Source organism: Nicotiana attenuata, unplaced genomic scaffold, assembly GCF_001879085.1.
Source record: "Nicotiana attenuata strain UT unplaced genomic scaffold, NIATTr2, whole genome shotgun sequence".
Classification (NCBI taxonomy): Eukaryota; Viridiplantae; Streptophyta; class Magnoliopsida; order Solanales; family Solanaceae; genus Nicotiana; species Nicotiana attenuata.
This window is the reverse complement of record NW_017670584.1, coordinates 284,818-299,618: the sequence shown is the minus strand read 5'-3', so window position 1 is coordinate 299,618 and position 14,801 is coordinate 284,818. Positions and strand designations below refer to the sequence as shown.

At 43.7% G+C, this 14,801-nt stretch overlaps 1 protein-coding gene across 1 annotated transcript; it reads left to right on the top strand.

Annotated features, from left to right (window-relative positions):
- Positions 1-4,167: 4,167 nt before the first annotated feature.
- LOC109241234 (filament-like plant protein) lies at positions 4,168-5,086 on the top strand. Its single transcript, XM_019407953.1, has 3 exons — positions 4,168-4,224; positions 4,307-4,705; positions 4,766-5,086. The coding sequence occupies exons 1-3, from the start codon at positions 4,168-4,170 to the stop codon at positions 5,084-5,086; spliced, it is 777 nt and encodes a 258-aa protein (XP_019263498.1).
- Positions 5,087-14,801: the final 9,715 nt, after the last annotated feature.

Genomic DNA, 14,801 nt, shown 5'->3' with positions numbered 1-14,801 from the left:
AGCCTGCCTCCACACCTCTAGTCTCTCATTAACACCGCTACGCGACTCATCGATCAGAACTATTTCATCTGCGAACAACATACACCATGGCACCTCCCCTTGAATATGGTGTGTCAAGGAATCCATCGTCAAAGAAAATAAGAATGGGCTAAGCGCAGATCCTTGGTGTAACCCCATAATCACCGGAAAAAGCTCGGAGTCACCTCCCGCAGTCCTGACCCGAGTCTTAGCTCCATCATACATATCCATTATCGATTCAATGTATGCTACCGGCACCCCTTTCACTTCCAGGCATCTCCAAAGAACGTCCCTAGGGCTGTCATACGCCTTTTCTAGGTCAATAAACACCATGTGCAAATCCCTCTTCCAATCCCTGTGTTGTTCCACCAACCTCCTTATAAGGTGGATAGATTCCGTAGTAGAACGTCCCGGCATGAGCCCGAACTGATTTTCAAAAATAGATACCGCCCTCCTCACCTTCCCTTTCCACCACCCTCTCCCACACGTTCATGGTATGACTTAACAACTTGATGCCCCTATATTTTGTTATAATTCTGGATATCACCTTTGTTCTTAAACAACGGAATCATCAAACTACATCTCCACTCATCTGGCATCCTCTTCGTCTTGAAAATAACATTAAACAGCCCAGTCAGCTATTCTAAGCCCGCTCTACCCACATACCTCCAAAATTCTACTGGAATCTCGTCTGGTCCTGTCGTTTTGCCCCGACTCATCTTACCCACAGCTCCCACTACCTCCTCAACCTTGATATGCCTACAGTACCCAAAGTCTCGGTGACTCTCGGAGTGTCCCAACTCCCCTAGCATGATGCTACCGCTCCCTTCTTCATTCAGAAGTTTATGAAAGTACGTCTGCCATCTATGCTTAATCTGGGAGTCTTCCGTCAATACTCTACCTTCCTCATCTTTGATGCACCTCACTTAATCCAGGTCACGAGCCTTCCTCTCTCTCGCTTTGGCCAGCCGAAATAGCTTCATGTCCCCCCCTTTGCCCCCCCCCCCCCTAGTTCCTCATACAACCGATCAAACGCAGCAGTCTTAGCCTCCGTGACCGCTAATTTTGCCTCCTTCCTAGCTTCCTTATACCTCAATCTGTTTGCTCTCCTCTGCTCCTCATCGGTACTCTCCACTAACGCAAGGTACGCAAGTTTTCTTTGCTTCCACTTTACCTTGGACCACATCATTCCACCACCAGTCGCCTCGGTGCCCGCCAAAGTAGCCCTTCGAGACCCCTAACACCTCTCTCTCCGCCTCCCTAATACAGTTCGCCATCGCCGTCCACATAGCGCTAGCATCCCACCACTCTTCCAGGCACCCATAGCCATCAACCGCCCCTCCAACTCATGCTCAGTATCCTTAGCCAAAGCACCCCACCTGATCCTCAGTTGACCCCGTACAAACCTCTTCTTCCTCTTTATCACGATACCGATGTCCATCACCAGGAGCCGATGTTGAGTCGCGAGGGTCTCACCCGGGATCACCTTAAAATCCTCGCACAACCCCCTATCACACCTCCTATGGAGGATATAATCAATCTGGGTCGTAGCCACCATACTCCGGAAAGTAACCAAATGCTCCTCCCTCTTCGGAAAACTAGAGTTCGCGATCACCAACTCAAAAGCCCTAGCGAAATCCAATAAAGAAGTACCACCTCCGTTCATATCCCCAAAGCCGAAGCCACTGTTCACCTCGCCATAACCCGGCCTCTTCTTGATACGTGCCGATTTTTGCCGTGATCCTCGCTCGATTGAGAATATTTTGGCTTTCCGTTATTTGGCCCGGTAAGCCTTCCTTGATCTTGCCCGGACTTTATCCCGCTCGATCTCGGTCTTGGCTGATCTCGATCGGTCCTTGAGTCACGAGCTTGGCAGCCTAACTCCATGCTATGGTCCGGTGCGACATGAGGTCGAACCTTGGCCTGCCATGCCCTGGTCTTGATTAATCATAAAAAAGGGGCAAGCCCGATTTTGACCGTATACAAATAGTCCCCTCGTTTTTTGGAGAGCAATGACAAGAAACAATTTGAGCTCTCGATCTTCGCTTCGATATATCATGACGTAAAGCATCATGACATAAGCAGCAAGTGGATACTCAAACGTCCCGTCGGTTAGGATACCGAGGCATTAAATGTCCTTCAGTTGTTATCGGCCACTACCGATTCTGAACCGTTGTCTTCAACCTATAAATATATCATTCTTATTTTGCCCAAACTTTACTTTCAAATCTTCTTTGCTCTAATGTTCAAAATCCTTTGCCTCCATAAAAGCTTTGAACTTTCAGATCATTGGTGTTTCTTCGCCTCTTTCCTCACAAAATACCAAGCGTTTCTTCTCAATTTCCATTCTTCTTCACTCGTAAAAATGGATAAGACTTCAAAAACTGTTCCGCAAAAGGAAGCTGCTTCCTCGTCCCCGCCGGCCAGCGAGCAACCAACGGCGGAGCCACGCCCTGAAGAATTCTTTCCCCAAGGGTGCGTCATCGACTCCGACTTCAAGGTTGAAAAGACCCCCTCGGTTCCAGGTCGATATGAGCCAATGTCAAGGTATATATGCACGATCACCGGTGATGTCCTCGACCAAGTTAAGGAGGACTGCAACTGGGTCGACAAGCACATGGTGGTGCCCTCGCTTGAGGAATCAATCACTACCCATATGGAAGGGTTTCTAAGTGTTACACTTATCCTTTCACATTGGGTCCGGTTATTATAAACTTCTGCAAGAAGTACGAAGTGACGCTTGGCTTCATCCCTCTTTCTAGAGGATAGTGATACTACTTCGTTTCTTAGTAAGCCATGTCGTTGGGCTTCCCTTTTCCCCGGACCACCTCATACGCCTACATGGCCCCCGACTCTATCGAGGGGGACTAATAAAGCTTCAATGTCGGGCCTCCAAGGCACCTTTCTCGAGCATAGATGAGGGCAAGGATCGGGGCTGGATGGGCCGATTTGTCCGAGTGAAGACCTCGGACTTGATCCCGGCCGAGAGTATGCCATTTCCTGAGAAATGGAATATGAAACGTAAGTATAATTCTGTCCTTAATTTCTGCTTATTGTCTTCATCTTTTCATCCTTCCTTATCAGCATTTTACTTGAAGCAGCCGTTGCCCGGATGCTGGGTGCGGTTCCCTAACTCGAGAATTGGGTCAGGAGCTTAATATCGAAATCGACACATGCTGAGCGTGCATGGTGCGATTTGACGAATCGATGGGAGGCCCATAACCATGGTAAATTTGTGACTTAACAATTTGACTATTGTTCGAATTCCCCTTCGATCTTACTTATCTTTCTTTTGTAGGTATCGGGAAGGATGTGCTAATGAGGCCCCCATCTGGCGATGAAGAAATCTTTCCCCAACCATCTGCTCTGAAGCAGAAGAAAGAGCGGAAGAGGAGCTTTCGAGTTCCATGAAGTCGGTTGAACAGAAGCCCAAAAAGAGGCGAACCCGAAAACCCAAGGGAAATGTCATCCCTCTATCAATGGACTCGGTCCGTCGGCTATTAGATAAGTCCGAGGAAGATGAAGAGGAAATCGGGCTGGCGGCCCGAGTGCGAGCTGGAGTTGATACTCAAAAAATCTCCGAGCCGGTGGGAGCTGAAACTGCTCTGCCTCGACTTAATGAGCCCGAGGGGGAAGCCAGCCAAAGTCCCTAAGCCAGAAAGAGCTAAGTCGCCTCCCCTCAAGGTGAGAAGACTATCAAGGAGACCACAGAGGCTGATGTAGAAACCATGTCTGAGACCCCCCCCCCCCCCCCCGAGATGAAAGCGGCGCCCCAAAAGATTTGCTTGGGGCGATTGAGATTGGAGATTCCCCTTCATTGCCTTCATTATCTGATTCGATGATCAAGGATGCTCAGGCGATGGAGACTTGCCATGCGGAAGGGGTCCATAGGGCAGACGACCCTTTCCGTGGTTACTTTGTTGAGTGGAAGACGTCACCGGTTTGGGTGACTTGTAAATACCGAGGAAGATCTCGAATGAATCCTTCTCGAGCCTTAAACTGACTGATCAGTTCCCGGCCCCCAGCGTCGATCCCGGGCGTAAACGATCAATTGTCATCTCGGTCGCGGAGGACGCTCAGGTTCTCTCTGCCCCCGTAGGGGTGGCTAGCTACCTCTTATGCTTGGTCACCTAAAAAGACCAAGCCAAGATGGATGAGGTGGAAACACCTTGTCTTTTCAGTGAAGCCCGGCAAGCTCTAAACCGAGTAATCCCAGATTTCCCTGTCGATGTCAACTTTCATACATAGATTTTTCTCTCTTTATATAACTTCCTTTTCTATTTTGTAGGCTTCTGTGCTTCATCATGAGGGTTTCCTCCAATTCCGAGGGGAGCTGAGTCGGTATGAGGCCGAGATTCGAGGGATTATTGAGGAAAAGGATGCCTTCAAGCTTCTCAGCGAGCAAAGAGAAGGGGAAGCTAAAGGCCTCCATGCTGAGCTAAAAATGACTCAAAAAGAACACGCCGAACTGGTCGAGCAGGTAAGAAGAATATTTGAAGTTAGTGACGGCGATTCGGGCATGGTAGCTAATGGTTTGAACTCGCAGGTCCAACAAAATCTTGACGTGATCAGGCAACTCCGTGAAGAGGTTGATGCAATAAAAATTGAGGCCGAAGGGTGGAAGAAGAAAATGGATCGCCTGGCCTCGGCTGAAAACCAGCTCCGAGGTATGAAAGAGGAAATCTTGGTGCAGGCCAAGAAAATCGACGAGCTCCAGTCCTAGTTGGGTTCGGTAGTTTTTGCTCAGGAGAACCTGGTCGCGGAGCTCAAAGCCGCCAAATCTGAAGTTAAGACAGCCAAGGCTGATGCTGATGTAGTGGTGGCCATTTACCGGGCCGATGCTGAAGCCGAAGCCGCTCCGATTCGAGCAAAGGAAGTTGCCGAGGCTGCTCAGGTTCGAGTAAAGGGGGTTGCTGAGAAGGCCAAATATCAATCTCGAAAGGAGACCCTCGAGGAAATCCATGCTCAGGGTTTTGACCTTACAACCGAGATCGAGAACGCTAGGGAGCTCGAAGCTGAAGCTAGGAAATTAGCTTTCCCGATGATAATGATGAATCTGGGAGCTTAAGTGAATCCGAAGTGGAGAAGACCCCGAGGGCGGAGATGCCTCTCTCGGAGACGACTGGGCCACTTAGGCTTTTAAATAGTTTTTGTATTTCTTCTGAGGCTGGTTCGGCCTTTGTAAAGAACCTCCATCGGGCCGAGTTGCCCTTGTAAAAAGTTTTTGATGATTATATAAAAAATTTCCCTTTCATACCTTCTGAGTCTGTTGCCTTTTTTATTTTAAGGTCAGAACGTCTTAGCATAAAATAATGATGTTGTCATAAAATTATGATGTTGTATTCAAAGGTCCAAGGTTCAGATGGGAAGGACCGGTAATAAGTACTGCCCTCGACTGTTTTTTGATCGATAATCCCTGAGCGAGTCTTCGAACTTGAATTAAGATAGACCGTCCCCGAGTGAGGATTTGTTTAAACTCGATTTAAGATAGACCGTAGTCCCCGAGTGAGGATCTGTTCGAACTCGATTTAAGGTAGCCCTTAGGCTTTCTAGTCGAGTGAGAATGATCTCTCGAACTCGAGGTAAAAGTATCCCTTGGGCCTTTGCATTTCGTGTTTGGATGATCTAGCCCTTTTTTAAAAAAACATCGTTTATGTACATATATGATACTTTCCACCCTTTTCGGCTCTAAAATTTTTCCTTTGTTTTATTGCTTGTTGTAGACATGTGAATTTTGACCCTCCCCAAGATTTTTTTATATTTTAGCACGTAAATATTTAATTTAGGCTTAATATAGCTATTTCAACTCATTTTGACTCTTTTACTTTATTTTATTACAAGAAAAATAAAAATTACAAAAAAATATTTTAGTTTATGTATTTTTCATAAATTTAAAAAAAAATACAAAAATAGTACCTTATTTTTATCTTTATATAATTTCGAAAACACAAAAATAGTTTCATGTTTAGTTTAATTAATTAGGATTAGTTTTTACATTGTGTAGTATTTTTATCTTATTTTAAAAGGAGTCAATTAAGGTGTTGGATCACAATTTTAAGAGTTTTAGAGCCCAGTTCTGGGCCCAATTCGGATTAGTCCATTAAGCCTAGAGACCCTTCTAGACTCTTCTTTGGAGCAAAAACAAATAAAAAAAAAGACCCTAAGGACTTAACACAAAAAAACCTAAGGACTAATTAGCAAAATACACCTACACCTAGACTCTACATATAGAGTAATGCCTAAAATCTAAAAGAAGAGATAACGCCTCTAGAAACCTTCAGCCGCAGAACTAAGAACCCACCCCCACTGATCATTTTCCTCAACAAAAAACATAGAGAGATTAAAAGAGAAAGCAGCCCCAAGCAACCCCGATTCCAACTGAAAAATCACTCCAAACCTTACCCGAACAACCCCTGTTTTCCACCAGCAAAACCAGATCTAAAATCTGCAAACTCCAGCCCGAAATCTACTCCAGAAATAGTTCAAAAACGAGCTAAAAAACAGCTCAATTTCCCAGCGAAAATCAGCTTCAAAACCAGTCTGAAAATCAACTCCAAGACAGCCCTGAACCGGCACCAAAGTCACGCCAAATCAGCATGAAAATCAGTTGAAAGTAACCCCAAAAATATCTCCAAACCAGCTCGGATAACCAGTCCAAAACGTCACGAAATCCCAGCGTATCCGCCCTCACAGCATTCTCTCTATGGGTCAGTGAAGGGGTCGAGTCCGTCGAGGTTGACGTAGGAGTTCTTCAACTGAAGGTTCCTGTTCGTTGAGTTTGTTTGTTGCTCATTTTGGTCGCCGCCTTGCCTGGTCTGTTGGATTCATTAGCTCAAAGCTCTCTTATGGCACTTGTCTCTGCTGTACAACTTTGCTCCAGGAATTTTACAATCAATTGGGAAATCGATTTTGGCTTCATAAAAGGTCCAGTTCCTTAATTACTTTCATTTTATATTATTCTATTATTAGATAAATATCTTGCTAAAAGTATTTTTTTTTTCCTGTTTTGAAAGTCTTGAATGTCGCCATATATTAATATGTGTTAGCATGTCTTAAAGATTATTGATTGTTGAATACGATTAATCTTTTAAAATAAGTTAAGTTACTAAATGAGCTCACATTTATTTATTTGGAATTGGACGTGGGATATGGGAATAATGGAATTGCTTCTGTTTGTTTAATAACTTTAAAGCAAGATAGAAAAGTTTGATGACAAAAGAAGTGACATTTGGAAGGAACGATTTTAGATTCTTGGCCAGAAGAATTCTGTCATGGCCTATAATAATAAGCTAGTCTATTTTAATAGATAGCAAATTAACTCAAAAGATGGAATAGTCGGAAGAATAAAATTTCAAAACTCGTGGCCCTCTTTAATTACTTCATTAAAATATTTAGAATTCGGGACGTGCCATTTAGCGAATTTTCATGGCCTCCCGCGAAGATAATAACACGCTAGTCGCTTTAGGCGCGCTTTTTTTTAATAATATTACTTTCCTAAATACGGGTGTGCATTTCATGCAACCCAAATCCAAATCCCAAAATGTTGAATAAAAATGTGTCGAGGATACGGGTGCATTACATGTGACGTGATCCAAAAACACGTTTTCAAACGACGTTCACTTTCTTAAATTTTTTAATTAAAAGCGGTTAAATAATTCTAAAATTGCACCATAGGATGACATGTATTAAAACCAGATTTTAGCCAAATATAGCAGTTGAGCGACCGTGCTAGAACCACGGAACTCGGGAGTGCCTGACACCTTCTCCCGGGTTAACAGAATTCCTTACCCGGATTTCTGGTTTGCGACTGTTAAACAGAGTCAAACCTTTTCCTCGATTCGGGATTCAAACCGGTAACTTGGGACACCATAAATCTCCCAAGTGGCGACTCTGAACTTCTTAATAAACGAATCCCGTTTCGATTGTCCTTTAATTGAAAAAACTCCTTTATTATACCTTTCACGGGGTGTAGTAAGAAAAAAGGAGGTGTGACACTTGTATTCATAAATGTTGGAATGCCTTAGCATAAAATAAATAAAGTTGTGTTCGAGGGTTCGAATAAACCTTGCCTTTATTACCTTTTTGGGTTAAGGCGTTATCGGGGTTCGGTGTTACCGAAGTTTTTCCCCGAAACTATCTTAAGTTTAAGATTCTGCCGAGGGTAGCCTTTAGAACCGGTTGTGAAAGAATTTTTTCTTTTTCGAAGGCCTATATTTGTTATGGATTTCGGACGTCTCCGAAACGTGTTAAATTGGTTGTAGCCTTGTAGTTCGGGTATGGCCTAGTGAGCTTTCTTTCCTGAGTTATCTAGGCTTGCCTAAGATAACAGTCACTCGGGTATGGTCTTGGCCTTTAACATATGAGGGTTGCCTAAGAGGTCTTATGCCCTCGACGTTCAATAGTTCGATCTATTCGAGTTTATTTTACGGACGACAATCCCCGAGTGTGGGAGTGACTATCCGAACTCTAGTTACAATCGGCCTTTGGGCTTGTTTCCATAATAGATCAAAAGTACGGGGTTGTAAAGTGGAAATTTTTCCAAGACATCAGATAGCTGCAAGGAAAGTAATTTTCTTTATTCTTGTCAAAAATAGTCACATGTGCGTACATGTTTTATATCAGGCCTCGAGCAATCTATGTGGGCACGGTTCGTTTTGATTTTGGCCCTTATAATAAATCCTATTTATTAAGACCCTTCCATTTCGAAATAAATTTCCTTGCTATAACAATTCAATATCCGAGGGTAACCCCCCTCCCCCAGTATTTGAGGTTGATTGTAAAGAAATCTCGGATACTATAAACATAGTCTTTGATACCGATTTGTGATCGGACTTCAATTCTAAGTTAGCACGATCCATTGTTGTCGCGTTAAAAACCTTACCGAAAAACCCAATCGGGACAAAAACAGTTCAAGGGAAAAAGAGTGCAACGCGTGCTTTCAGACCTAAAGGTTTCGTGACGCTCCTTGTCGATAACCTGCAAGTGTTAGGCAAAAAATAGAAAGAATTGAAATGTGGTCGTACCTCAGCAGTAATACCGTTTGAGATGGGTTACGTTCCAATTATTTGGTAGCTGTTCTCCATCCATCGTTCCGAGCTTGTAGGATCCTTTCCCTGTGATCTCGAGCTTCCCAGTTCGGACCCAATTTTCCTTTATTTGGATCGGGTGTTTAACGTGACCTTCCTCAATACCAAGTCTCCGACATTAAAATATCGAAGGTTGTCCCTTCGATTGTAATGCCTTTCATTCCGTTGTTTCTGGGCAGCCAATCGAACAAAGGAAACTTCACGTCGTTCATCTAATATCTCCAGACTCGTATTCATGGCCTCGTCATTCGATTCTTCGTCGCATATTGGAATCTGATGCTCGGCTCCCTGACTTCGACCAGTATTAAAGCTTCGGTGCCATAAACCAAAGAGAACGGGGTTGCCCCGATACTGGACTTCGAAGCTATGTGATACGCCCAAAAGACTTCGGGCAGGATTTCTCTCCATTTTCCTTTGGCGTCGGCCAACCTTTTCTTGAGGTTTTTATTATGGTTTTGTTGGTCGATTCGGCTAGCCCATTTCCACTAGGGTGATAAGTTGTTGATAAGATCCTTTTGATCTTAAGGCCTTCGAGAAATTTGGTCACCTTGCTGCTGATAAACTGTTTTTCGTTATCACATGCAATTTCGGATGGTATTCCAAATCGACATACGATGTGGTCCCAAATGAAGTTGATGTCTTCTTTCTCCCTGACCTTCTGGTAGGCCTGTGCTTTAACCCACTTAGAGAAGTAGTCAGTCATAAATAAAATAAATTGATCCTTACCCGGTGCCGATGGAAGAGGGCCGACGATGTCCATTCCCCACTTAATGAATGACCATGGGATAAAACTGAATGCAGCAACTCCCCAGGTTGGTGAATGATCGGAGCATGTCTTTGACATTTATCATATTTTTGCACAAACTCCTTTGCATTTTTTTTCTTCATATCAACCCAGTAATATACGGCTCTGATTACCTTTCGAACCAGTGATTCGGCGCCTGAGTGATTCCCGCATGTGCCTTCGTGGACTTCCCTCAAAACATACTCGGTATCTCCCGGTCCCAGTCATATTTCTAGCGGACCGTCCAACATCCTTCTGAGTAAGGTTCCATCTTCGGCCAGGCTAAATCGGGTTACCTTCGTGCGCAGGGCCCTCGATTCTTTTGGACCGAGGGAAGCTTTCCATCTTCAAATACTCTATGTATTTGTTTCTCCAATCCCAATTCAAGCTTGTGGAATTTATCTTGGCGTGGCCTTCTTCGACCACCGACCTCATGGGTTGTACGACCGCTCCCGAATTGAGTTCGTTGTCTTCGACCGATGACCCTAGGTTTGCGAGGGCATCGGCTTTGCTATTTTGATCTCGAGGCACATGTTGCAAAGTCCATTCCTTGAACCGGTGTAGAGTTACTTGTAGCTTATCCAAGTATCTTTGCATTCGTTCCTCTCGAACTTCAAAGGTTTCGTTAATCTGATTCATCACGGGGAGAGAGTCATATTTGGCTTCGATCACCTCCGTTTCCAAGCTTTTGGCTATTTCGAGACCTGCAATCATAGCCTCATAATCAACCTCGTTGTTAGTCAATTTTACAGTTCTAATAGATTGTCTAATGTTGGCCCAAGTAATGGTTAGTTTTGAAGACTGACAAAGGAACTCAGGCATGAACCAGGTCCATCCCTCCAGGTCCATCCCCTGTGTGCATAGAAACGGGCAGATTCGAGCATGTGGTATGCACGTGAAGGAGATAAGCTTAACTTGGTATACTTGATATTTCCTGATCGAAAAGGTTGCAGAATTGATAAGGAGAATGACTCCTTAATCAAAGAGAACACTATCTGTAACGACCCGGCCGGTCGTTTTTAGAATTTACGCCCCGATCCCCTATTAACTGCTTTCCCCAAGTTTATTTCTGCTATTTTGAATTGCCGGGATGGTCGGTTTTGAATTTCGGAGAGTTTTGGGACACTTAGTCCCTAAATGAGAGCTTAAGTGTTGGAAAGTTGACCGTAGTCGGAACAGTGTGAAGACGGCCTCGGAATGAAAATCTAATGGTTCCGTTAGCTCCCTTGAGTGATTTCGGGTTTAGGGGCATGGTCGGTTGTGTTTTGGAGGTCCGTAGCTAATTTAGGCTTGAAATGCCGAAAGATGGATTTTTGAAGTTTTCGGTTCGATGGTGAGATTTTGATCCGAGGGTCGGAATGGAATTCCGGAAGTTGGAGTAGCTCCGTAGTGTTGAATGTGACGTGTTTGCAAAATTTCAGGCCATTCGGACGAGGTTTGATAGACTTTTTGATAAAAAAGCGTATTTTGAGAAATTTGGAGTTCTTAGGCTTGAATCCATGGTTAATTTGAGGTTTCGATGTTGTTTTAGGTGTTTTAAGGATTGGTACAAGTTCGGGCAGTGATATTAGACTTGTTGGTGCCTTTGGTTGAGGTCCCGGGGGCCTCGGGATGATCTCGGGTGGTTGACGGGGGAAATTTGGGGTTAAAGTTGCAGCTTCAGCTGCTGGTTCTGTCATAACTGCACTTGCAGTTTGGGTTTCGCAGGTGCGGCACCGCAGAAGCGGCTAATTGGTCGCAGAAGCGGTTTTGAGGCAAAAGGGAGTCGACCGCAGATGCGGTCAGGTAACCGCAGAAGCGGCACCGCATCTACGGTGATGTAGTCGCAGGTGCGGAAACTCCCCCTTAAATGAAATGTCATAGATGCGACCGGGTTTCGCAGATGCGGGACCGCAAAAGCGGTCCCAGGGCCGCAGATGCGGTAATCGCTGGGCAGATCATATAAATCCTTGCCTTCACGAAATTTAGTCATTTTTCTTCTTTTTCAAACGGGAAGAAGCTTGGGAAGCACTTTTCAAGAGGGATTTTCAGAGGAGTTCATTGGGTAAGGTCTTTGGTCCCTAAACTCGTTATTGGAATGATTTCTATCAATTTAAGCATGAAAAATTAAGGAAAATCAGTGGTAATTGTGGGATTTAGGGCTTGGGATTAAGAGACTTTGAAATGAGAATTTGAGGGGTCATTTGGGCTCCAATTTCAGTGTTCTTGGTATGTATGAACTCGTGAGAGTGTGAGGATTCGGGAAATATAAATTTCACTCGATTCCGAGACGTGGGCCCGAGGGGCGTTTTGGTCATTTTACCTAATTTCGCGCATTAGCTTAGAATTTAATTGTAGAATCAGTTACTTGAAGTGTTATTTACATTATGAAATTAGTGAATAGATTTGGGCCATTTGGAGTCGGATACTCGTGGCAAGAACGTGGTTTCGGGTTGACATTTGAGCCGGTTCGAGGTAAGTGGCTTGTCTAACCTTGTGTGGGGGACCTTTCCCCTTAGGTTTGATATTGTGATAATTGAAATGTCTTGTACATGAGGTGACGAGCGCGTACTTGTGCTAATTGTTGGAAATTTAATTTTTCATTAAAAATAGCCTTGAATTGTGTTCTTCCTTTTCTTGCTTACACTGTTTGGAAATTAAACCTGCTGTTAGCCTAGAGAAGCATGTCTACTTGACTAAATTGCTCTATTTACCTTAACTGCCTTATTTGTATTACGTGAAACATGCTAGGTTAGGATTACCTGCTTCACCTTGATATGAAATTGATTGAATTGAGTTCTTGTTGCTGCTGTGTATTTACTTTGGGACTACGGGACGGTATCCCGGGAGCTCCCCCTGTATGTTTACTTTGGGACTACGGAATTGCATTCCGGGAGATCCCCCTACACTTTTACATTGGAACTACGGGATTGCACCCGGTAGATTTTCGCGCATTTTACGAGTTGGACTACGGGACTGCACCCGGGAGATCCACTGGATATGATATTTATATTTGGGGACTACAGGACGGTATCCTGGGAGATCCCCAGTTGTTATCTTGGAGTTGAGCTATATTCTTTTTTGTGTTTAACTTGCCTCTGTAATAGTTGTTGCTGTCCTTCATATCCCGTGTTACTTATTTACACTGTTTATTTCACACTGTTAAACCTTATATCTTATTTAACCTCAGTAGGGCCCTGACCTTTCTCGTCACTACCCAACCGAGGTTAGGCTTGGCACTTACTGAGTACCGCTGTGGTGTACTCATGCCCTTCCTGCACATGTTTTCATGTGCAGATCCAGGTACTTCGACTCAGTCCCACCGCACCTAAGGCGAGGCGACTGCTATAGCGACTTCGAGGTATTATCTGCCGCGTCCGTAGACCGAGGAGTCTCTTTCTATTCTTGTTGTTTAGTATTAGCCTTCTGTATTTTCAGTTCTTGTTAGACATTCTGGAGTTAGAGTTATGTAGTACTTCTTAGCTTGTGATTCATGGGTTTCCGGGTCTTGGATTTATGTGTTGGTTTTGAGAGTTAGATATGGTGTATGCCGAGCGGCACATTTAAACACTGTTTATTTCTTTATTTCCGTTTTAAATTGTTTTACTTCCACAAATTTGGTTTCTTTTCCGCAATTTAGGCTTACCTAGTCGTAGAGACTAGGTTCCATCATGATGGTTCACGGAGGGTGAACCGGGGTCGTGACACTATCCAAGATAGGGAATGAGTTAGAAGTTGAAATCAACTAGAACTCTTCCACCAAGGAAGAGTAACTCTATAAATTGTAGGATGTTCTCACTTTACAAGTGTTGCACAAACGCAGAAGTTAAATGTGAATTGAGAGCAAAATAGCAAGGCAATTTTGCAAGTAGTTCGTGTGTGATTCAAGTGTCTGTCTTTTATTCTAGTTCAATTGTAGTAGGTGTTTTCATATTGTACCTTTCAGCTTTATCTAGAGGCAATTGTAAGAGGTACTCAGAGTATTCAAGTTAGAGTTAACTTGAAGTTGTCGCAACAATTAGAGGCTGTGTGATAGGCTATAATTATGTATTTTAGTCGATTATTATATTCCAATTTACTACACTTTAATTGAGTTTGCGCTTTAATTGCTAGTGTTTTGCACTAATTGTGTGTTTTATGCTTTATAGGGGTGATTCCGAGCTATGTAGAGGTTATGTAATGAATTCAAGTGATTTGGAGCTTTGAAGTCTGAGTAAAAGCCCAAGGAATTAAGTCGGGATCGTGTTCGGGGATCAGCGGATGATAGTTAAGACCGAACGACGAATCGAGTAGGCATATTGCGCACTATCTAGTAAAATGCACATAACTTTTCGTTCAGAACTACATTTGGTCTATGTAATATATGGTTGGAAAGTTAACTCAAAGGGATACAACTTTCATGTTTTACGTTTTTTCAAATTCCAAATGGAACAAGGTGAAAAATGTGGTTGAAACCGTGACCGCGGATCTGGACGCGGACTGAGGTAATGCACTGGGAAAATACCGCGCCAGGACCGCAACCGCGAGTGTCCAGGCCTGAAAAATTGTCCTTTTTCGCATAGGAGAAGGTATAATTGTTTGGGGCCGACCCTAATGGTATATATACATGGAAAACGGTATTTTGAGGAGGTTGGACACGCTTTTGACACAGATTCGACCTAAGGAGGTAGAGACAGAATAGGAGCAAGGCGGGGAATTCTTCTACGAGTTTTTCCTTCCTCTTCCTATTTTTTCATTGTTGGTTATGACTTTTAGTATTGTAGTTTTACATACTATTATGAATAGCTAATTTGTTATCTAGGGTTTTGATGGAACCTTTTATAGGATAAATTCTTGTTATGTTTTTATATAATTGAGCCGTTGGATTTCTCTACTTGTTCAACTACGTGTTTATTGTTGTTGATTGAATGGCCATCGATTGATTGTGCCTATTT